This window comes from Xiphophorus maculatus, chromosome 12 (genome assembly GCF_002775205.1).
Source record: "Xiphophorus maculatus strain JP 163 A chromosome 12, X_maculatus-5.0-male, whole genome shotgun sequence".
NCBI classification, from domain to species: domain Eukaryota; kingdom Metazoa; phylum Chordata; class Actinopteri; order Cyprinodontiformes; family Poeciliidae; genus Xiphophorus; species Xiphophorus maculatus.
The window spans coordinates 20706722-20729569 of NC_036454.1; the positions used below are offsets into that span (position 1 = coordinate 20706722).

Consider the following 22848-nt stretch of genomic DNA (forward strand, 5'->3'; position numbering starts at 1 on the left):
ATATAGTAGACATACATGTTTTATTTAGTGGATTATGGAATCAGAAAAAAAGTAGAAACATTTTATTTTAGAATATTAAATGTCAATTGTGGTTTATTGTTTATTGTATATATTGTTTTGGACTCTCTCAAATATTTCTTGTCTATAAATACAGTCCCACTCAAACACATAGCAAACCTACCCTGCACAGTTCGCCGCCAGAAAAACAGCCAAATTGATTTTTGATTGTTTTATCAATGAACAATCTACATCAGCAGTGGAAGCTTTCAGGCCTCCTGGAGTGCAGTGACAGTGCCGCCCTTCCGCTCAATCAGGATCTCTTCCCAGGGTCAAGTTGGGGATGAGTGTGGAAAGTGCACCATGCTCTGTTAATGCGACTTATTCACTGGGTGATGGTGATCCAGCAATATTCATCTACTGGGAGTGAACGACCTGAAGAGGAATTTGAAGTCAACTCCCAAAAATCTGATCACATACATTCTTACAATTTCAATACTGTTAAGCATAAGTTTAGCTTTTTCATTCCATTTGTTCACACAATTTCTCTATTACTTTTATTTGTCTTTCCATCATAGGATTGAAGCTGCCCCAATCCTCAGAAATGTAATGTGGTATCATCTGCAAATGAAGTAAATGAAGTAATTTAGCTACATTGCACGCATCATTTATGTGAAGTAAAAAAAAAAGATCATTTTGACATTTACATTATAAGTATTTCTTTGAACTGTTTTGAGACTCAGAAGGCAGAGAGATGAGGATAATCTTTTATTAAAACACAATGCAGTAAACATGTCAATCAACTAATACACTGTTGGCAATTAAAACATGCACATTTCATTAAAAGAATGCTGCAAATATATGCATAATGTTATATAGTATATATTTTATGTTACATAAAGTGGCAAAAAAAAACAAAAAACAAATACAATCAAATCACAAAAAGGACAAAATAAACTCTTGATTAAATATTCAGCCTTTTCCCCACTGTAGGTTCTTTGTTTCCCACACTGCCAGTACAGGGGATAACGTCACTTTACAACCACTCTGCCAAGACTCCATAGACTGCTAATGAGTTTTAAAGAGCATAAATCTGCTATTAGAAGAAAACAGTGTTACCACTTGAATCAAACATTCTCACACGTTGCTATGAGAAGCTGGGGAGCTTTTGTGGGCCTGCATGATCATGTGATGTTTTCCTGTATCTCAGACAAAGAATGTGTTGACAAGGACACAAAGAGAAATATTTGCGTCTTGCCAGAAACCTCCAAAAAAATTTCCCAGTGAAACATTTGTAAATATATACAAAACAAAATATAAAGTGAAACTGTTGGTTCCTGTAGAGTAATTTTTAAAGCACCACCAATTTTCTGAGCATGTTTCTGAGAAATCTCCCCCACATCTGAACATTGAGCACAGAAAGTGTCTCTTTTCGGGATGACAAGGAGTTAAGATGCTTATGAAGGAGCAAATGATTTGAAATGTACAGTATATGTATATTTATTTATCAGTCAAGATTGTACACTGCATAAAACACAATTAGATTTATTTTGTTCGTAACAACAAAAGAGCATGTTCAGCTTCATTGTTTTGTTTGTGACAAGCAAATGACTGGATTTACCTTATTTGATTTGTGAAACGTAATCAATTTGGGAAAACAAAAAAATGAGTGTCGGGGTGCAGAGGAAGACCACCACTGAGTATGTGTAATGAGTCAGTTTGCTCTTCAGCCATGTAGTCTGCTCACTCCACTGATTTCAGGCTGGATTTTAATTCCTACCTGTTAAGATCTGGGATTGTTTGAGTTTGTCTTGAGTTTTGTTTGCTTCTATGGTTCTTAGATCCTCTTTTTTTTTTAGATCAGCTTTGTTTCACTTTAGTTTTACTTTGGTTTAGTCCTTTTATATATTCGTTTCATCATCATTCTGTGTTATTTCTTATCTTGATTAATTAGTCTTGATTAGATTTTACTTTAGTTCAGTCCTTCTTAGTGTTTCCAGTTGTGTTTATTTCTTCTAGTTATTCTTAATTAATCTAGTTTCATAATTTCTTCTACCTATCATTCTTTAGTGTTTAATTTATTTTCTAGTCCCCTGTGCGCTCTCCTGTGCCCCCTCTCAGATTCTCCTCCCTGGTTCCTCTGTTCATTCCTCGTCGTCTCTCTGTTTCTTCGATGGCTCCCTGTACTCTCCTCGTATCTCCTGACTGGCTTTTGTATGGAATATTTTATTTCCCTTCTGCTTCTCACGTTTTTGTAAGTTTGGATTTTTCTTTATTTTCCATCAATTACTCAACACCACTTGTTGCCTCCAGATGTCTGTGTTTGCGTCCAATTTATACCCACAACATGACACTATCGTCTTGAAAGTGCTTGAGACAATCAAGGACCAACTAATGGACAGACGCTTTCATCACTCAGGCCATTAATTAGATCAATTCAAAAGGTCACTGGTTGTGATAATTTGTCACTTAATCTGTTCTTTTTTTTTATTTGCACTAGTATTTTTCCTCAGTTTTCTTTGTTTTTGATTATGTTGTAGAGATTGTTTTTTTTGTTTGTTTTGTTTTTTTTCACCACCACCTGGCTGCAAGGAAAACTTTTATATGAAGTCAGTATCACACTGACACTGATATCTACAGCTACCTCCATCCCAGCACCATAACAGTAATCAAAGCACTTTGTTTACTACTCGGTCTGGCAAAACCAGAACAATGGAAAGACTCCATGGATAACTAATGTCATTAGCAAGCATAAATGTACCATCTAAGTTTGAAAGCTCCACTCATCACTAAAAGGAACTGGAAGCCTTTTGTGGTTCTGAATGATATTAGTGGATTTTCTTTTCTTTCCAACACTCCACATAGAATGCAATCAGGAGAAAGCAAACAGGTTTTTATTTTACCAGAAAGTCGTTCTTTAGTGCAGATTGCTAAAGATAATGACATAATTGACACGATTGTCAATTCTGACTACGTTTTATGTCTTAAGTTCAGTTTTTTTGAACTGGCTCTCTCCTGCTAGTTGTGTCTTGACCATCGGGAAAAAGAGAATTGTACAACGGGGGTTTATCTTCCAGTGTGGGATACCCACAGGCACCTGTGCTTATGGGTACGGGATTAAATTCACTAGGGTAGGCAGCTGCAGATGAGAAGTCACTGTAACTCGGGGGCCCGGCAGGACCACCTGGGTAAGGCCCCAAGTCCTCACAGTGATCAAGTGCAATGGCAGGAGCAATTATCAGGGGAAACACCACCACTGGATCGAAGGCAAAACTAACGTCCAAGTACACCTGGTGAATGCAGACATGAATAAAACCAGTTTACATTGTGTAGGTGCATGTCAATCAGTTAGACTATGATGAAAACTTTAATATATTTCACTAATTCAATTTACAAAGGTAACCTCTTGATTGACTTACTAGACACAGATTATGTCAGTACTGATTTCTGTTAATTTTGATACCTATGGCTTATAGCTAATAAAAAAAATAATACAGAAACCAAATCACAGAAACAAGTGACTAGCTGGAAAGCTAGTGACTTGATAGCTTTCCAGCAAGGTTGACATGCTGCTATACAAGTGCTGGTTGTAATCAGCATTTCACATGGAAGCCCCTTAATGAAAAGTTGAATAGACAGAAAACCCATGGTAAAAAGAAATGTGTGTGGCACCAGTGGATATTTACATACCTTGAGGTAATACTCAACTGAGACAAGATCACAGTTATTGAGAGTGTAGATAACACCTGGAGGAACATCGATGGTGCAGGACACAGTTTCCTCAGAGTTTGGTTTAATGGTGTCTCCGACTTTTTTGCATAAAGAATAGTCACTGATGTCTTTGGAACCCCCAGCGATGTAAACAGTCCTTTGCTGTAAACTGAATTTTGGTTTCATTGACTTGGAGGAACCATTGGAGATTTTGGCAAAAGCAGTTAGTGTGTCACCTGTTTAAAGAAATGGAAAATCTGAATGCAAGTGAACTTACTGTTGACCAGTAATGACAATATAAACACAGTGCCCTGCATATGTGCCCACAAATTTCAGACAGAGTGGAAGGAGAGCCTTGCTAATGTAAATTTTCAGGTCTTGTCACGTGTACATAGTTAGATCTAGATTTAAGTATTAACTGGGCCATCCTTCAGTTGGATGTAGAAAAATTGGCTCAATGTTCAGGGTCATTGTCCTGCTCAAATGTAAACTTTGACCCCTATCTCAAGTCTTTTGCCCCCTCAAAATGACTTTGAGACATCAAAAGACTTGACTTTCTTTAAGTAAATGGTTTCTTTTTGCCACTCCTGCATAAAAGCCAGATTTGCGGAATTGTCCTGTTAACAGTTTCTCTCCCCTAAAATGAATGAGAAAATGAAACTATACCTGGAAAGCAAACATTCCTGTTTACTGAAGCAGTCATTTGGACTTCTCCTTTGGAGAAAACTCCTATCTTTTCTGTTACCGAGTTGGACTGTGGACACTATAATATGCAATAAAAAATAAACCTTTCAAGTATTTTCTCAATAAGCTTGTTCAACAATGTGATACAGCACCAGAGAGTCACATCCTACCACAACTTGGCGAGTGTTTCGTATGGACTTTGAAAGAAACTTGATCTCCTTTTGCACTGTAGAATCCAAATGCCATTTCCTACATATCTGTGCTTCAACCTTGTAAACAATGCTGCCATGTGTCCCCTTGAAGGATGATGGCAAGTCCCTGGCAGGGCAAACATGTTTAAGTATGGGTGTGGTTGTAAACAAAAATAATAACGCCATTTTCACCATTGCATGGCATATGTTAGAAAATCACACTTACTCCTGTGGAATCTGAAGCCTGAACTTGAATTGATTGGTCCCTTGAGGAAGTACACTGCCTGAGTAGAGAAATTAAGCATTTCAGTGAAAGGCTTAGAAAACAATAATAATATTTTTTTTAAAAAACAGTGTTGTGGTGGGAAAATAAAATGTTGTGAAAATAAATTGTGATATTTAGATGTCACAACATCTAAATGTTGTGTAATATTGTAGTTTGTTTGATAGATACTTCATATCAGCAAGTTTCTTTGACTAACATTGATTTCTACAGCATGATTAAAATTAACAAATGGCAAATTTGTTAATTATATATTTATTGGTGTACCTATAATATAAAATCACTTTGTTCTTAATTTGTTGTTTTAAGGGGGAATTTTTAAAATCTGACACAGGGATTAACACATCAGACGTCTATGGTGACTTTCACAATGGAAATTCCACAGTTGGGAGTAACCAACAATCCTGAACAAAAAAGGAAGAAAGTTGCGTGAAAACTGAGACGCCAGCGAATTGTGTACACAGGAGTGAATACCTCTCTGTAGTCTACTGATTGTAGAACAAACTATTTTCTGTTTGCTTGTTTAAACATGTCTGCCAAAAGCCACACACATCCTTTCTGCCCAAACTGATAAGAGACATTAACATCCGGTTTCACTTCTGTCTTCTATTCGTCTAGTTCTACCCTTACTGGAAACTAGGTTTGTTTCCAGTAACTTAGTTATAAAGAAAATGCCAAAATCACAAATTCTAAATAAATCTTCATAATTTACTGCCAGTTTGCAATAACTTAGATAGAATATTGAATGTCAAAGACTGCTGCTGTTATAAAATTATGCTTAATTTTAACAAGTTTTCTCTAATTCCTTTACTGGAAGTTTGTTCTAATGAATTAGAACAAACTTGGAATCCAGAGACTCTAGTTTATTAGTATATTAGTCACTCTTTAGCTTATTTTTTAGAAACTGTAGAGTACTCACTATTTACTGTAGATCCATATTAGATTATTTTTTAGATGATTACCCCTATTATTATAGAATCCCAGAAAAGGAATTACAATGAATTTAGAATCCAGAAAAAATTCTTCCAGAACATGAACACATAGTTTTTATTATTACTTAGAAACTGTGGAGTAATCATTACTTTTACAAATTTAGAGCACATTTTGAAAGTCCAGAGAATGCTTACACTTATCAAGCATCCCGGAAGTCCAGAGGATAATTACTTACTTGCACTTATCTAGAATCCAGAACAGAGATTAGATCTTAGAATCCAGAAAAACTACCTTAGCAACTATTTTTTAGATTCCTAATCTTCCAAACCAGAAAAGGAATTAGACCAGACAATACTTACCTAACAACCCTGAATAGGAGTATCTAGCTTATTTACTTTGGATCAACATTATTAGCATTTTCTTCTTTTGCTCTTTTCTTTGGTTTGTTATATTGTTTGTATTTTCTTTTAATTCCTGTAAGACACTTTGCATTGCCTTGTTGCTGAAAATGTGCTACATAAATAAAATTATCTTTACCTTTACCTTATTTATTTATTTAGATTTTTTAGAAAATCCAAGAATATGATCTCCATTTAAATGTACTTTCATATTAACACCTTCATAGAAATGTGACTAGGATAAAAGCAAATATCCCCAGAATTAAAAGGAGGTATATACTCGGATTTATTTTACTTACTTTCTGTCTTTTCCAGCACCAGGTATTCTTTGACTTTAAGATATCTCTTACTTGCGCTGTACGACCTTTCGTCTTCTCCAGTTCCTTCAGTCCAGTGAACTTGACCGTGTCCTTTAAGCTTCACACTGACGCTCTTAACTTTCGTCTCTTTTGATAGGTTAAAAGAAACCAAACCTGCGACCGTGTCTCCTTCGGAAAAAGCCCCATCTCTGCTCGCGTCCTCACAAATGATCTTGAAGTCGTTAATTCGGAACATGTTAACATGTTAGTGTCCCTTATTGCCGATGTAAAATGTCCCACCGGTGTTTCTGAAAAAAACATTGCATCCGGGTCCGCCCCGACGGGGGCGGATCTGGGGGAAGTTAAGAAATGTTTATTGCTTTGCCAATTCATTTTCAGGTTGAGATGTAGGGCAAGTGTAACTATCATTTCATATGTATGTGTGTTTACAAATGACTTTTGAGGTAATACAATGGTAGTTCCTATTAGTTATCTAAGATATTTGTTAATGACCTTTTGTATTGTTTTAGTTTTGCAGTAATCGATGGAGATGTTCAGCAGCGAGCTGATGCTCAACTGGTACAAAGGGCCCAAATGTGTGCTGATGTAATATCCTTTATATCACAATCTACCTGAAGTGTTAATACAAACCAGAATGGATTGACGCGTTTAGGTTTACACTAAATTCTCATGCTGCAATCTGAATGTCGAAGCTGAAATTCATTTAAGATTCAAATTTTGTTTTCTAAGCTGAGAGGAGAAACAGTGGTCATTATGTACATGTCTTGTTACCTGGTATCATTTGAACTATTGCTACCTTTTCACCAACTCAAACCAGTCTGTCCCATTCGTTTTGTTTTTTTTATACTGTGACATCAAAAAAACAATGCATTTTATCCACATTTTTTATGCTTACTGGATATTTGCTCTTCGTTGGTTAATTCTCTGTAAACCTGATATGCTTAAAGCACATCAGAAGTTTCTGAGATTGTCAGACCACCTCTTCAGGCACCAAAAACCTTTTGTCAATTTTTTTTTTTTTTTTAAGTTTAAAGAGGACCTAAGCACAGTGACAGACTAGCAAAATAATGTACTGTACAATAAAGAATAAAAGAAAATAAGTGCAAATGCACGAGGAAGTATACAAATAAATAAACTAAGAATCTAAACAAAGGAACTATGGCAAGACCTTTCAATGAACAAAAATGAAAATCAATACTGAAACAAATATAGTGACATAATTCTATTTTCAAAAACATTCAAATCCTATTCTGATGGCTGGTTTGAAGTACAGCAAAACATCTTCGCCATATCTAAATATCTAAATGATTAGACTGGTGAAATGTTTACCACTGTTTGAGTTAGCAGGTAACTAAACAATTGTACCAAAGTTGCCTGTAAAAGCATGAATTTATTCATTCAAGTGACGTTATATATCTTTATCAGTTTGTCACAACTCCCTTACATTACCAAATCCTTAATCTAACATAAAAAAACCCACAGAAATTATTTAAGGTTCTTTATTTGAACAGATAAAATACAAGCTTTTGACATGCTTAACATACAATTGATATAGAGGTAGACAGGTATAAATTTATGCTAAAAGCACACTTTAAATGTTAAGGCATTTTATCGGAAGGTATCCTGAGAATATAAGCTTAGTTACATTATTTGCACCAGATGAAGATGGCCAAAAGCAATTTAACTCATCAGAAATCATTTGTTACATAGCATGCCAAGGCAAAAAAAAAATTCCAGTATACTTCATCATGCTTAATACATCTAATAGTGATTACACTGGCTTTATTATGTCACTCTCCAACAACAGCATGGTAAAGCCTATGTGGTTTCCTATATGTTTTAGCCATAATTTAAATATGTGGTTATTTTGTATCCAATTTTTCTGGAGTCGAATATGGGAAAAGCGATGTGTATGCCGGAGGAACATCATTTGTCTGAGCCAGAAAGTCTGTAGTCATGTCTGGAGCAGAAGGCATTGGGTTGAAAGTGGGAGCTGAAGGAGACACGGAGGAAGAAGGTGGCTGGACTTGCGGCCCCGAAAGGGGCGTGTGGAACATCGGCGCGGGCGGTGGAGGATGAAGCATGGTGGAGGATGAAGAGGGTGAAAATGGAGATCCATATGGAGAAGGCCCCTGTGGCATTGGGTTGCTGTGGGCCCCATATATGGGAGGTGGCTGAGGAGCATAAGGTCCTGGCGGACCACAATAAACCTGTGGATTATTTGGGTATGCAGGTGGTGGTGCAGAAGGACTTTGGGCACCTGGGTAGCCATAGGGACCTGAAGACGGTGGTGCAGGATAAGGACCAACAGCCATTGCAGGGGGAGGGAAGTCACTGTAGGCTGGACCACCGAAAGAGCCAGCAGGATAAGGACCCACAGGCCCACTGTTATTAGCACCAAAGACTAAAGTAGGGTGTGAAATAACCACTGGGAAGATAATCTCTGGATCAAAGGCAAAGCTGATGTCCAGATATGCCTGTGAGAAATCATGAAAAAGTTATGATACAATTTTAAATGGCTTAAAAACTGAAAAGTTTCCAGTATGCATATTTTAAAATGAAAAGTTCTATTTGACATGTTTATGTGTTGCACCTTTAATTGGTGTGTCACCGAGATGATTTCACAGTTCTCGATGGAAAGCATCTCATCGGTGGGAATCTTCATCTCACACCTGACCTCGTGTTGGGTGTGGGGTTTGATAACCTTATCGACCGCTTTCTCGACAGTGTATTCCTCATTTTTGGTGTCTCCTTGAGCGCGAAACTGAACGCTCCGCACCAGGCTAAATTTGGGAGTCATGTCTCGAGAAGAAGCATTGTTGACTTTTGCAAATATCAGCATAGTTTCACCTGCCAGGAAAAACATCTCAAATTGTTGACATTTCTTTAAGTTTTCAATCACTACGTAGAATTTAAGCTATAAATCTTAATTATATAAGAAACAGCAAATATACATATACCTCTGCTGTTAAAAATATTTCTAAACTTTCTTCAGAATACTTGGAAGGCTGCTGTAGTTACTTAGCTTGTGCATTTTTTTATTGGAAAATATTTCCACTGTTAGATTTGTATCTTACTTTTGTTTAGAAAAACATCTGCAGAACTATAAAGATCCATTAATCCACTGTTGTTTATATTTACCTGATTAAAAATCACTTACATTAAATTGATGGCCCATCTTTAGCATTTAAAACAGCTTATAATTGAAAAAGAAATCCGACTACCTGGGGCGTACACCGTCTTGTTAACAGTGGCATCCATGTGAACTTGTCCCTTAGAGAACATCCCCATCTCCTTCTCTGTGGAACCAACTTGCTGTGACTGGAGGACAGAAAAAGAACACAGTCATAGCAAAGTCATGAAGACAATGTTCCAACATCTGCAGCACAGCTAACAGTGGAGCCCCTCACCTCAATAGATTTTATTAGTCTACTCTTTTCAATCTAGGGCAGTAATATCACCTCACTGAGTCTTCAAAGCAGCACTGTCATAAAGGCGTTTTCACGTTCCACCTGATAATGCATTTTAATTATAGTAAGTCGATTAAAAGACAAAAGTCCAAAGCTGAACAAGCGTCGGTTCCCCTAAAGTTAGAATTCTAATATGGTTGCCATAAATTAAAATGGTAGAGGATGCAGTTAATTCTCACTTCTGCCACTTTATATCCTCATTCAGCCATATGTTATACTGAACGTAACGAAGGTGCCTGCTTGTACAAAAACATCATCCTGGCTGAGTGATCATGCCACCATTTCCCACTCTAAATGTAAATACACACACATAGCCAGGTCAAACAAGCCAATAAAACAGGATATTAACAGGTATAATGAAGTTACTGTAACCTCACAGATGCATTTAATCTGTTGAATTACACTATTCAGACATCAACACAGCTAGAAATCAGCTTTTTATTTTGCCTACAAATTGTCTAGAAGATAAATAGTGTAGCGTAATATACACAATAATAGAGATTTAAAGGAGAATAATCCATCTGCAAAACACTAGAAGTAGTCCATTAGCTCCTGTATTATCAAACTAGTTCATTTAACGAGGTTTTCAAAACCCAAACGTTTTGCTGGTTTGTGCTTATTAGCTTAAGCTCACAGCTTACAATGATGAAATTGGAACCAACTTTGTAAATAATTTATACCTGCAGATTTACCACTGAAAGCAGCACCAGTGTCATCTGTGGCCCAGTTTGAGAACCACAGATTAAGTGGTTCTGCCATGAGTTTGTTTTGTTGTTTTACTGCTGTTTGATGTATAAATGCTTATTATACAGTTAACTTAAATCAGAGGTCTTGGGGGGAGGTACTGAAAGTGAGATTTCTAGTAAGATATTTTTTGTACATATTGTTTTTAGTTCAAATTTGTCTTTAAATACACATCAAAATATGAATCAAACACATAACAAATTGATAAAAAGAGGCATCAAATGTATTTCAGTCAGAAATGCACATTCAGTGAGCAAAACTCTCCCCATTATTTTAAGTACTGCATCATTTTATACAAAATAACAGTTTGTTCATAACAGTGGCATTAGTAGCCCATCACTTTTGTATTCAAGCATATGTTTAAAATAAAATTGTTAAATAACTTGGATGCAGTTATAAATTGTGTTTTATGTAGTACTAAGTCTAGTTTATTGTAAGAGGAAAAAAAGAGAGAAAGTTAACTGTCAGAATATCCACAAATGTCACCAATACAACAGTAAAATAGCAGGATTCGGGGTGACTTATTTGATGACTGAATATATCATGGAATATTATACACACTAAAAGAGTGTTGAAGTTTAAGAAGGACTTTGAGACAAATTTGAGCTCCTTTTCTGCAGTGGAATTCATCCTCCAGCTCCTGGACAGTTTGGCCTCCAGTTTGTAGACAATTTTTCCATGAGTTCCTCTGAAAGACGATGGCATCTTTCTGTATGACAAAAAGATTATGGTTATTCGACCCATTAGTGAAGGAACATAATGTCATACGTTCATTGATAAGTTCCAATCAGAGGTGGCTAGAGTAGCCAAAAAATACTTACTCAGATGGGATCCTAAAGCTGAATTTGTAGACATGGGTCCCTTCAGGCAAAACAGTTTCTGGAAATCCAGAAAAGAAATTTGGTACACTTAGTTAAATTATAAAGCCTTTCTGATCATTTATTTCACACAAACTTTTTTATAGTGAAGTGATATTCGCTACACTGATGAGGAAGTTGTAATAAGTGGTGCATGCATGAAAAGCACCCTGTCAAAGCGCTTCCTTCTGTTGCCTCACACACAAACACACCCTCACCCTAGCAAGTACAATCTGCATAAAAACACTAAAACAAAATCAAGAAACATTGAGTATAAAACAAAAGTGAACTGTATAAGTAGAAAGGATTTAAAGAATCTGCAATTACACATTGTTTAGGTGTCTCAAACTACAGTGGCCCTGATGCCACGAAAGCTTTCATAGTACTCTCTTTTGTGTGTGTGTTTTCTGAAAAATATTCATACTGGCTACCTAAATCTTTCAAAGTGCATTAATGAATCAGTGTTTAGACTGCAGGGCGTAGTTGACATAGTTGCCTTGCAGCAAGAAGGTCATCCGTTCGAGTCCTGGCCTGAAGTCTGTCTGCATTGAGTTTGCATGTTGTCCCTGTGCATGTGTGTGTTCTCTCTGGATACTCCAGCTTGTTCACACAGTTAAAAAAAAGACTGTTAGTGATATTGATGTCTTTAAATCGTCCTTCGGTGTGAATGTTTGTACGCATGGTTGTCTGTCCTGTGTATCGTGGCAAAGGACTGGTGACCGGTCCAGGGCCTATCCCGGCTTTTGCCCTATGACTTCTGAAGACGGGCACCAGCTCCCTCCCCACACTGCACAGACAGGTGGGTATACAATGGATGGAAGGATATTTAGCCTGCAATATTCCATTTGAGATTTGACCAGTCAAAGTAAACACTTTAGATCTGAGATGAACTAATGCTGTCCAGACTTTTCAAAAACATTTAGCATCTAATTGTAGTGAAACATTTCTCAGCTCGATCTGTCACTTTGATGGTCTGTGGTGTAGAGTAAATTTTGTTGTAGTGCTCACAACACGCCCATTCCTATTGATAAGACATCCAGACAGGCCATGAAATTTGTTCTAACTGATAACTATTTTTGTAGACTTGTGGCCGCCCACAGCTATCTTTGCCCTTCTTAGCAGAAAACCATATTGTGCAAGTGAAAAGAATCAGAAATGACTTTGTAGACTGACAACTTGTTTCTTAACATTACAACTTTCAAAAGTAGAACTTGCACCATAACATTACAGCACTGCATTTCTAGTAGTTTCAGTATCAACTATTTGTGAAAGTTCGTACACACAGTTGGAATTCCTAAAAAATGACAGATGACCATTTTAACAACAAAACTGCATACAGGCCTTCAGATGAAGGGGAAACCAAAAGCATGCTGTACTTTCTACATTAATGCAGCTACCAAAGCTTACCCTCCGTGCCTTCTGGGATTAAAAACTCTTTCAGTTTAAAATATCTCCGGTGCGCGGAGTACGTGTGCGTGCGGTCGCCGCGCTTTTGAGTCCATCGGACGTCTGCGTCTCCTTTAGCCTTCACAAACAGCCGCTGAGCTTTGGTTTCCTTAGATAAGGACAGAATTGCTTGTCCCGTCACAATGTCTCCCTCAGAAAACGTCCCCTCCTCATTCAGCGCGTCGTAGTTGATTGTAAAGCTGTTCACAGATGGCATCGCTGCACAAAGGAGAACGAAGAAAGACAAAACAACACAGAAGCATGCAACCACGCAGAGAGTTCTATCTCATCAAACGCTCTGGTTAGACTGTAACCACGGTTGTGGGAAAAGACACGCCCAGAACAACAAGTTTTTATTTTTATCATAGGTCTCTACTGCCCCCTGTTGGAAAACAAATGATTTAAAGGAAGTGAAAGTAAGGAGGGTCAAAAGTGCCACCATCAAATTAAAAAACAAACAACTTACTTTATATTACATGAAATTTTAATGAAAAGATTGTAAATATATTTAATAAAAAATAATGTATTTATATTTGATTGAATGATCCAATTTACGTTGTACACAAGATTAATACACTTTAAAACACTTTAATTAAATGATGATAGCAATATATAACTATTTCAATATTTACTTACACATTTCAGTTTTCCTTTCCTTGTAGATGTGGACCAGACAGAGGCTTGTTGTCGGGTGGACAGGCAGATGAACATGGAAGTATCAGAAGTAGAGTTTGCACATGTACAGATGAACCAGGGGAGCAAAGTCAGGAGACAACAACTTGACTGCACAAAATGTATCTAAAGAACAAATAATCCAGTTTTGACAAGCTTCACATCTATAATAATGTTTTCTTAAACTCTTACACACTGGATGTCTTTAGTGGGAGGACCACTCCGCCAGATACATTGAACAAGTACAGAACATTTCTTCAAAAATAGAACATAGCACTTATGTGAATAGAAATCTTCCAAGAACCTTTTTTTGTAAATGATCACATAGAGAAAGATTAATTTCATTTGTATGTTATGTAGATATTGGTCACTCCCTCTATTATTAGAAATGTTTCTGAAGTAAAATTATTCTCCATACTAATATTGTTTTGTTATTTAACATGATTCTGTATATCTGAGAGGCTTAAATATGGATGTGTGGTCATTATAAAGTCCAGAATACAGGATAATGTGGTCGTGATATTGTTAGAGTCACTTAGTGCCCTCTGCTGGAGAAAATTGAAATGTCATAATGTGTGTCAGCTAACTGTTTTTAGATTTATTTGAATTTTTTTTTTGACTACACCCAGCTCTTTTAAAGAAAAATTTTATCCTTACGTGTTTCCCTTCATTCCTAAGCAGATAGCTGTATTTGTGAGGGGTGGGGAAAACTGATATTACTCATAAAATAATCCAGAAGAGTTATATGCTTTTCTCACCATTGTAAGAAAGTGAAGTCGAATTTGCATGGATCTCTTCAGGCAGAAAGTAACTAAAATGGCAGATTTAAACAACATTAAAAAATTAAGTTATATATAATTTGCTGTATCTGAATGTATTATTTACACTACATGTTCACTTTAAATTAGAAAATTAACATGAGTTGTAAATGACCTCTTACCACAAATTTTGTTTCTCATGCAAACATGATGATTAAGATCAACCCCAAAGTAGATAACAAGAACCTACTTAAACCCTGCCCTCGATGTCTCACTTTTAAGAGGAAGTGCTACTGCATGAATGGGAGGGGTATCAACGGAAAGAGAAAAAAAAACACAAGTGCATTATCTGTGTGCAAGCTCATCTGTAAACATTCATTAGGAGGCACCAAAACAAATGAAATAAGCAAGAAACACCCAACAGGAAAAGCTGCAAATACAGAATTTGTAGGGAGTTAGACTCCCAACACTTCACTAAAGTGTATGAGGTTCCATTTGAGGCAAAAATAAATTGGACATATTCACAGATAAACTTCTTTACTCCAAATTTGACTTTCCATTTGTGTTATTTGAAAGTCAGAGTCTTTTGCTTGCATTAAAAACATGCAAAAATACTTGTGGGATTTATCTTTAAAGAAGCAATTAATTAGATTTTTATGAATTGTTTGTTTTGAAAATTCAGGATGTGAGTAATCCAACTCACATTGTGTGCCACATTGCAGTGGCACATTAAAGGAAAGAAATGTAAAATGTATTTTGGTGCAAAGCCACAAATACTGGGAGAACTTTAGAACTGGCCTAATGTGCTTTACTTTTTAGTGAGGGCACTGTTGCACTTACCAATTCGACAAAAGAAAACACATGGGTGAGGTTTTGTAAGATGGCTGAAACACTAGTCCTTCAGTTCTTTGATAGAAGGCAGAGAATTGTGTTTTTGTGTCTCTGAATATTCACTAGGACTAGACCATAAAAATGAGTATACAAATTAGTACATGAATTGCATTACTACATTTTCAAATAGCAGACTGTCAGAGGACCACAGAACCTTACTTCCCCTCATCTGAGCCACATCTACTGTATATGCAATCTTGGCCCAGGGGATTTTGAGCAGAGAGGAGCCCTTTCTACTGGCAGATTTTTTTTTTGTTGCTGTTGTACATACATACTCTACACAGGGCTTTGCTCTCAATTTTCATAGCCATCCAATCACAAGGAAATAGAGGCTGTTTAGTAAAAATGATCATCTATGCATCTAAAAGTTTCAGGATGGTAGTTCTTGAGCACTAGACTTGGGCACCTTTGGTGTAAAGAATTTGTAACTGATCCATGGTCAGTTAAGTGGAACTGTAGAAAAAAAGTATTGTGATCGTGTTGGCAGAAAATGGACAATGGTATGCAGCAACATAAAAAAAAAAAAAAAGTATTTTACCCTGCCCTATTTGCTTTGTAGAGTGTCTGGGCTCTTGGCTACTGAGAAATGATTGCCGTCTGTTTTAAATTGGCTATGAAGCTTACCAGAAATTTCCGGTAATTTCTCTCTTTGCAATTTCCCATTACAAAGAGAGAGTAAAAAGTCCCTCTAGCGGACTTCGTTGAAAGTCCGCTAGGGGGCTCCGTAAAAAAAGTGCAGTCTGTGCTGTAAGCGAGATGGCCGCCATTATTGAAAAGAAGAAGAAGAAGAAGAAGAAGAAGAAGAAGAAGAAGAAGAGAGTTTTTTTTCGAGCGGAGTTGGACAGAATGGCAATGGCTAAGCTAGCAGTGAATAATAATAATAATAATAATAATAATAATAATAATAATAATAATAATAATAATAATAATAATAATAATAATAATTAATAATAATAAAAGTCCCGCCATTAAGTGTCGGTTTGTAGCATCGTCCTCTACCAGCTATGCTGGCCCGAGTTAACGTTTGCTAGCTAAAGGCAAGAAGTAAAAAAAGCTGAGGATGACGCCGGTGAGCTAACAGAACAAAGCCGCAAATTCAAGTTCATTGTCAGTGGAAAGAAGACTCTGCATTATGGGGACAGATTACAGAAAGGAGGAGGAAATTATACTCAAAGGGATTTCACCTTTGGACAAATTGTGAGGGAGAGAGGACTTTTCCCACTACCGAAAAGAATATAAAATGAACTCAGGACAAGTACCGATCACAAGAGACTTTCTGGAGTGTCTTTGATGGCCATCAGGTCCAAGCTACCGAGGGAGCTGAACTCTGACGACTTTGTTTGCAAACTTTGCAAGGAAAAAAATCAATAAGGAACTTCTGAAGGTAAGAGGCATAATGCTTCCTAATATAATGTGGGCTATAATATGAGCTGTGATTTTGCGACCAGATAAAATGTTTGCCTTTCTTAATATGCTGTTTGCATAACGTGTGTTTTGCATCATTGTCTGTGACGCTGAGTTGGTTTAAGTGCAGCGATTGGCTTGTTCCGTAATCTCACTTGGTGGCTGTTTTAATGCAGCACTCAGCTGTGTGTTGTGTAAAGGCATTGTTATCCCACTGCGCTTTCTGTTTGAGCAATTTAAATTTTTAGAATGTTATGAAAGCCATGAAAACCGAAGCACTTTTATAAAATACTACTATTGCAATTGATTTGTTAATGGCAAAGACTTAAATCACATCCCTCATTAATCTATTTGGGATTAGTGATCTTACATGTGTGGATTGTATCCCTGCATTGGGAGAAAGGGGGCCTTGGTCAAGTCCGTTCTTTATTAAGATTAATGAACAGTTTGACATTTTTAGTCCTCTTTTTGAATCAATAATTTTAATACTCATGAGGGCCAGGGGGGATGTGAGATTGTGGAACACACACTGTGGCCACAGGGTGCATGTTAAATGCCCAAGTGGTAATCAATGCAAAGAAATTAGGTATTGATTTCTTATAGTTTTGTAATAGGTTATCTATTGGTTTGCTCTTTCGGAAAATTCCAATATCTGTCGGATGGAAACGTGCTGGTAATATTGCTTTTGGGAGTGTATGCACAAACTCTCCTTTCAGTGTGTGTTTGTATGTGTGTGCAGGGTCACATTCTTATTAGCACAGAGGGCAGAGTGTAAATAAATAAACATGTTAACATCACATTGGTGATGCAGAGTTTATTGCAAATAAGGCCAAGAACGTTTGATTGGCTTTATTTAGTCTTAATGTTGACTAGAAGACCCATTTCATTGAATATCTCAAAAGATTTTCCACTATTTATTGTCATACTATAAATCCCTTTGCAAACCATCCCGGTGAAATCTTGAGTTTGACGTTGTACATTTACATGTTTATTGTGGGTGATAAAAAAAAACCCCTGTCTTACAAAAACTTGGGCTCAGCTGGGTATTAAAAGCTGAAAAACATTGGTCAAGATTTTTATTTGAAACTGCTTCCAGAGAATGGGTTGATTAATGTAAACCTGCTGACATCTGGATCAAGTCATCCTAGTGTAATTAAGATAATAGCTTTGGATTATTCATTTAGGTAATGTTTAGCCCATCTTTAGAAATGGTTTATTTGTAATATTAGATGACAATGGATATGTTTTATGAAATCCATTAGACGCCTATTGGACAAGCCTTCTGTTAAATTGTCTCGCTTTCAACTTGGAAAGTCTGATATCCGAGTACAAATGAAACAGAATAGGACAATATCGTTCAAGCACAAGTTTTCCCATGCTACGTTCGGCACAAAATGGAGCAATTATGTCAACAGTTTAAGACAGCTGAAGTGTAATGATAAAAATTAACCTCACAGAAAACTTGATAGCACTGTGTTATTCTCCTGCAAAATTGTGCTCACCTTCCTAATATTGATATATTTTTTAACACTGGGCAAATATTCTTTGCTAAGCACTTACTAGCAGAGTATGTAGTTATTTTCTGCAGCATCTATACCCAGAAAAATTTTTTTTAGTAGTACTCAAAGAAAATATTGGTCTCAGCTATTTACAACATGCAAAGGGATAACATAGATTTAATGAACCCAAATAACAAAAAAAGATGAGTAGCTTAAGTTGATAGACCCTTACTATACATTGAAGGTTATCCTGCAATAGTCAGCCCCGCCCACTCCTCACTACTACCCAGGGCTGCCTACTGACCAGTTCTCTGTCTAACAGGTCCGGAAAATCTCTGAGACCTGGGTATTACCCTAAAAGTACTCTATAAGAGATAATCTATTTAAACTGGTGGCGAAAGTGATTCGTCTAGCTCTAACTACCTCCAATCCAGAAGTTATGACCCTTTACAGTTAAGAAACAATCAGCTGAGTAGCCCTCACAGCTGCATAATTCCAATAACCACTTCTGTTAACGGTAGCCCACTTTCTAAATCATAACTTGCACTTGGAACCGGCTAGATTATGTTTAGTGACTTAGATGTAAGTCCCAGGGTCATTATTTATTCTCACCAAAGGAAATTATGAAGCCTCCTATTTACTGGAATCATGTACATTAGTTTTACCTTAATTAAAAGAACTGAACGAAGATTAAATGACTCTATTAATTCCAATGTCCACCAACCTCTTTAGAATTTTATAGTACAAATTTATTAAGCAAGCTTAAGCAGGGATATGCGACATACAAATCAATAATCAATCGTAAATAATTCAAAAACAGTGTAATAAAATTTACATGTACAATCATACTACCCTGTCCTCTTTTCCCTGACTAAAGTCGCAAGTTCTGAAATGGAATTTCAATGAGCAGATTCAACTCATACCCAGACGATGGTGGATCTTTGGCAACAGGAATTTCTAGCATCCTTGTTTGAGGTCTTTGCCTTGTGTGGAAAAAACCCTCTTTAGAAAAGAAACAAAGCAGAACGGGTCCGAATCCTTTTGCAAAACCCCGTTCCTCATCCCTGAGGGAGCTTTGTCCTTCCTCCAAGTCTTGTTGCAGAGTTTGTAATTGCTGGGCTGAGACGAGACCGACGATCGAATGAAGAACCAGGGATGGGGCGATGGAACCCAGTCCTTTCTTGGCGGTGTGAAGTCCGAGCTCTCCCGTGGTTCTGAAGTGCGGTCCGTGGCTCAATCTGCTTCAGCAAGTTGTCTCTCCTTCTGCGCCGTCGGACTGGGAACGGCTGGTTCCTCTTTTCAGCCCCTTTTTATGCATCTCTCCCCCATGTGTGTGTATGGGGAAATTTGGTCTACGTGACTTGCTTCACATCTGCTATGTATCATGAAAAAGCCCCCACATTGCCCAACCTATTTCTGCTGACCATAGTGGAAAGTCCCGTACTTCCCCTTTCTCCGTTGCTTCAGCCAAACTCAACACTCCAACCATCCTGTGCGCTCTGACCATCTGTTCAGAACTGCTTGCGACATTTCCTGTTTCAGGACTGTACTGTATTCCTCTCTTTTTCTATAACCCACTATTATTTATTATAGCTCATTAAACACATTAAATCTGTTGTTAACCTGTTTGAATTAATTTCAAATGATTACAACTTCACATTATCACAAGTTTGATCCTTAGTTAACAATCAATCACATCTCTTACTTATTATAATTCATCAACCATAATCTTTCCACAGTTAATTCATTACAGAAATCATTACAGATCACATTTCAGATAATACATTTCAGAAGGTTATTATGTGATTACTTGTATTCATTTTACTATTCCTTCATATTCAATTTAATTAGCTTTTAATCAAACTACAAGATTACTTATTTTCTCCCAGGCCTCTATGCACCTTTTCTGCATGCACCCGGAAAGATCTCACACCCTATGCCAGTTTTCTTGACACCCCCTCCATGAGATCGGACGGTGCTTCGCAGAAAACACAGAGTCCAAAGTCAAAAGAGATCAAGTCCATCATCACAAGTGATAGTGAGGATGTCCCGCTCATAGCAGGTAACCGGAGACAATGAAGGTGTCCAGGAATCCACAACCGCATACTCCGACAGATTGGATGGCGGAGAAAGCCAGAGTTCTGCACCCAAATCGTTGTCAAGTGTAGAGTCACCTGAGACGGAAAGGGTAGAACGTTCCAGCGGAGGCGGCAGAGGCGAAGGCAAGTCCATGCCGAAGTCGGGCAGCGTTGATGGATTGTTGCAGTAGTCGTCCAACTCTGCCAGCAGATTCTGGAAATCCATATCACTTGGTGATGGAGATGAAGGGGAAAGGGTGTCCTCATTCTGGCATGCTTGGGGAGATGAACTGAGTTTCTCAGTTTGGGTACCTTTCTCGTTAGTCGCACTGCTGGCTTGGCATCCGACGTCGACAAACAAATCTGGGGACACGGGACGTGTAGGCGGAAGATAGTCGCCCACCGCCACAACTCGTCCGTCCAACAGATGTAAAGTTGGGAGGCATTGCCGAGTAAGTTGGTGTTCCCATAACTTATGAATTACGGGCAGCCGTAGTCCTGTATACAAAGGAGATGTTGTGAAGTCGTCGTCGTCTAGGCCAAATGCAGAGGTCCACACGATTTTGTGCACCCGTTCCAGGGATCTAGATGTGGAATCCGCTATGTAGGGCAAATCCTCCAGCCCTGTGGCGCAGAGAATTGCCGTTACATCATTAAAATGGCTGCTCACGCATTTGTGACACCAGCGGGCGGACGATGCCACCCAAATGAATCCATAGGATTCTGCGGTGATCCCACATCCCACACAGCAGGTTGATGCCTGAGGAGAAACAGTAACCCAGGTAACTTCATGATCAGTGGTTATTGATTAACTACATGTACTTACAATGACGAAAATGCTAAAGCGAAAGCTGAGAGAGTAGGCTGGTTTTAAGCCCGTGTGCCAGCTTGTTTTGCGAGCCAAGGTGAATTAATCACAGGAGCCGAAATGTCATGATCTGGTGCTGGTTCACCTCGATCATAGACATGAGCTGAATCATGGAATATTGCCGCGTAGGTCATCAGCCAGACAACAATGGCGAGGTCCGAGGTCTCATGAAGCCAGTAGAGGACCACCAGGATCCCCCAAACCGTTGCCCAAAGAGCCAGAATTACCCACTTTTGCATCCAAATTCGCCGTCCTCGACCCTTGATAGCCAAGGCCTGGCGCGCTAAGTAGATGAGGATAGATACTGCGAAAAGCCCTTCTAGAATGGCTGTGAGAATCTTAAATGGGGCGGTTCGTGTAGCTTGTGCGCCCCCCAGGACCAATTCCAGTATCAGGGCTGCGGTATCGGTGATGAGCCACAGGCAGACCACAACGCCCCTGCGCCAATTGATGCGAGTACGGCCCATCAGGTAACAGGCGAAGAGGGACGAAGCCAACCCCCATCTGTGGAGAATGATTGGCCGGAGGATAAGCTTGGCATATCCTTGTAGCGCGACGAAGATCCTCATAGGATGTCCCTTGGGCCAAGGACCGGTGTGGCAGAAGACTACCCAGGCCAGGGTAATCCCTAAGTGCTCAATGGTACTCACTTGAATCGGTGCAAAAAGTGAGTTGGGATTTGATGAGTTGGTCGAAGAGTTGTTTTCCATGATGTGAGATGATGGTCGCTCTGGATCAGGTCCTGTCGGCAGCTGCGATGAAGGTTGAATGGCTCGCAGGCACACGGCAGCTCTCTCTTATGCAGAAGTAGGCTCCTCCTTAGGGGGGAGGGGCTGGTAGTTCCTCTTTTTGCAACGACAAAGTGCTTTCAGCCACGCCTCCAAGACGATTTTGCCGATGAGTATTGCTACGGCGACGCCCAGGAGTCCTAAGAGATATGGCCATAGCACGCTCAAAGCGTCTAGCAGCCACTGTTCAACAATGTTGAGGCCTTCTTCCACCACATGAGCAATTTCTTCCACAACCTCGGTGGCGACGGCCACCAAAGTTGCTCCCATAGTCTCATACCAGAAACAATCATGTTTATTAGAGCCTTCTCCACATTGCTGCCAATGCTCCATAGTGGTGGAGCAGGTGAGATTGGAATACAACAGGTTGGGTCCTACCCAGTTAAACCCTGAGTCGATGTTCCCTTCACACAGACTTTTCCGAAAAGCATGTCCTTCGGCGATGGCTATAAGGGGATTTGGAATGAACGGAACGGGTAGTCCAAGAATGCTCTTGCGCTTCTGGAGATGATATCCTAGGATTGCATCGGTGCATGTCCGTCCACTCACTATGGCCCTCCGCCATGTGCCATTGATTTTCCGCCAAGTAACCTCAGCAGAGTGAGTGTCATACTCATCTGCATAATGTTCCTTGCAGTAGCTTTCCCAACCTCGGACGGTCTGGCAGGGTCTCCTGGCCAAACTGATTGTGCATTCGAGGACCCGTCTTGTTGTGTTTCTACAGGTCATGCGCCAAGGTCTTGGGTTGACATAACTGTCAGGTCTCCAAAAAACTCCAGGCCAAATCATGCGGTCTTTCGAATAAACCGTGGCGATGTACTGGTACTTGACCCAGTAGTTTGTTGATTCCGTGAGG

The 22848-nt window shown here is 38.6% G+C and overlaps 2 protein-coding genes across 2 annotated transcripts; both read right to left on the bottom strand.

Annotated features, from left to right (window-relative positions):
• Positions 1 to 752: 752 nt before the first annotated feature.
• On the bottom strand, positions 753 to 6826 carry LOC111610364 (arrestin domain-containing protein 3-like). Its single transcript, XM_023344184.1, has 6 exons — positions 6497 to 6826; positions 4810 to 4867; positions 4563 to 4710; positions 4375 to 4471; positions 3688 to 3944; positions 753 to 3287 (listed from the first exon to the last, which is right to left on the bottom strand). Exons 1-6 carry the CDS (start codon positions 6750 to 6752, stop codon positions 2988 to 2990), a joined length of 1116 nt encoding a protein of 371 aa, XP_023199952.1. The 5' UTR covers positions 6753 to 6826; the 3' UTR covers positions 753 to 2987.
• A 1174-nt stretch (positions 6827 to 8000) lies between these two features.
• LOC102234151 (arrestin domain-containing protein 3-like) lies at positions 8001 to 13359 on the bottom strand. Its single transcript, XM_014475336.2, has 6 exons — positions 12996 to 13359; positions 11553 to 11610; positions 11293 to 11440; positions 9742 to 9838; positions 9111 to 9367; positions 8001 to 8994 (listed from the first exon to the last, which is right to left on the bottom strand). The coding sequence occupies exons 1-6, from the start codon at positions 13249 to 13251 to the stop codon at positions 8380 to 8382; spliced, it is 1431 nt and encodes a 476-aa protein (XP_014330822.1). The 5' UTR covers positions 13252 to 13359; the 3' UTR covers positions 8001 to 8379.
• Positions 13360 to 22848: the final 9489 nt, after the last annotated feature.

Bases quoted from the DNA above. Each gene is read 5' to 3' on its own strand.
- LOC111610364 (XM_023344184.1), bottom strand. From the start codon at position 6,752: ATGTTCCGAATTAACGACTTCAAGATCATTTGTGAGGACGCGAGCAGA. The intron at 4,472-4,562 runs GTAGGATGTGAC...TGCATATTATAG, and splicing joins GAAACACTCGCCAAGTTGTG to TGTCCACAGTCCAACTCGGT. The intron at 3,288-3,687 runs GTATGTAAATAT...TGCATTCACCAG, and splicing joins CAGTTGAGTATTACCTCAAG to GTGTACTTGGACGTTAGTTT.
- LOC102234151 (XM_014475336.2), bottom strand. From the start codon at position 13,251: ATGCCATCTGTGAACAGCTTTACAATCAACTACGACGCGCTGAATGAG. The intron at 9,368-9,741 runs GTAGTCGGATTT...TTTTCCTGGCAG, and splicing joins CAAGACGGTGTACGCCCCAG to GTGAAACTATGCTGATATTT. The intron at 8,995-9,110 runs GTGCAACACATA...GATTTCTCACAG, and splicing joins CGGTGACACACCAATTAAAG to GCATATCTGGACATCAGCTT.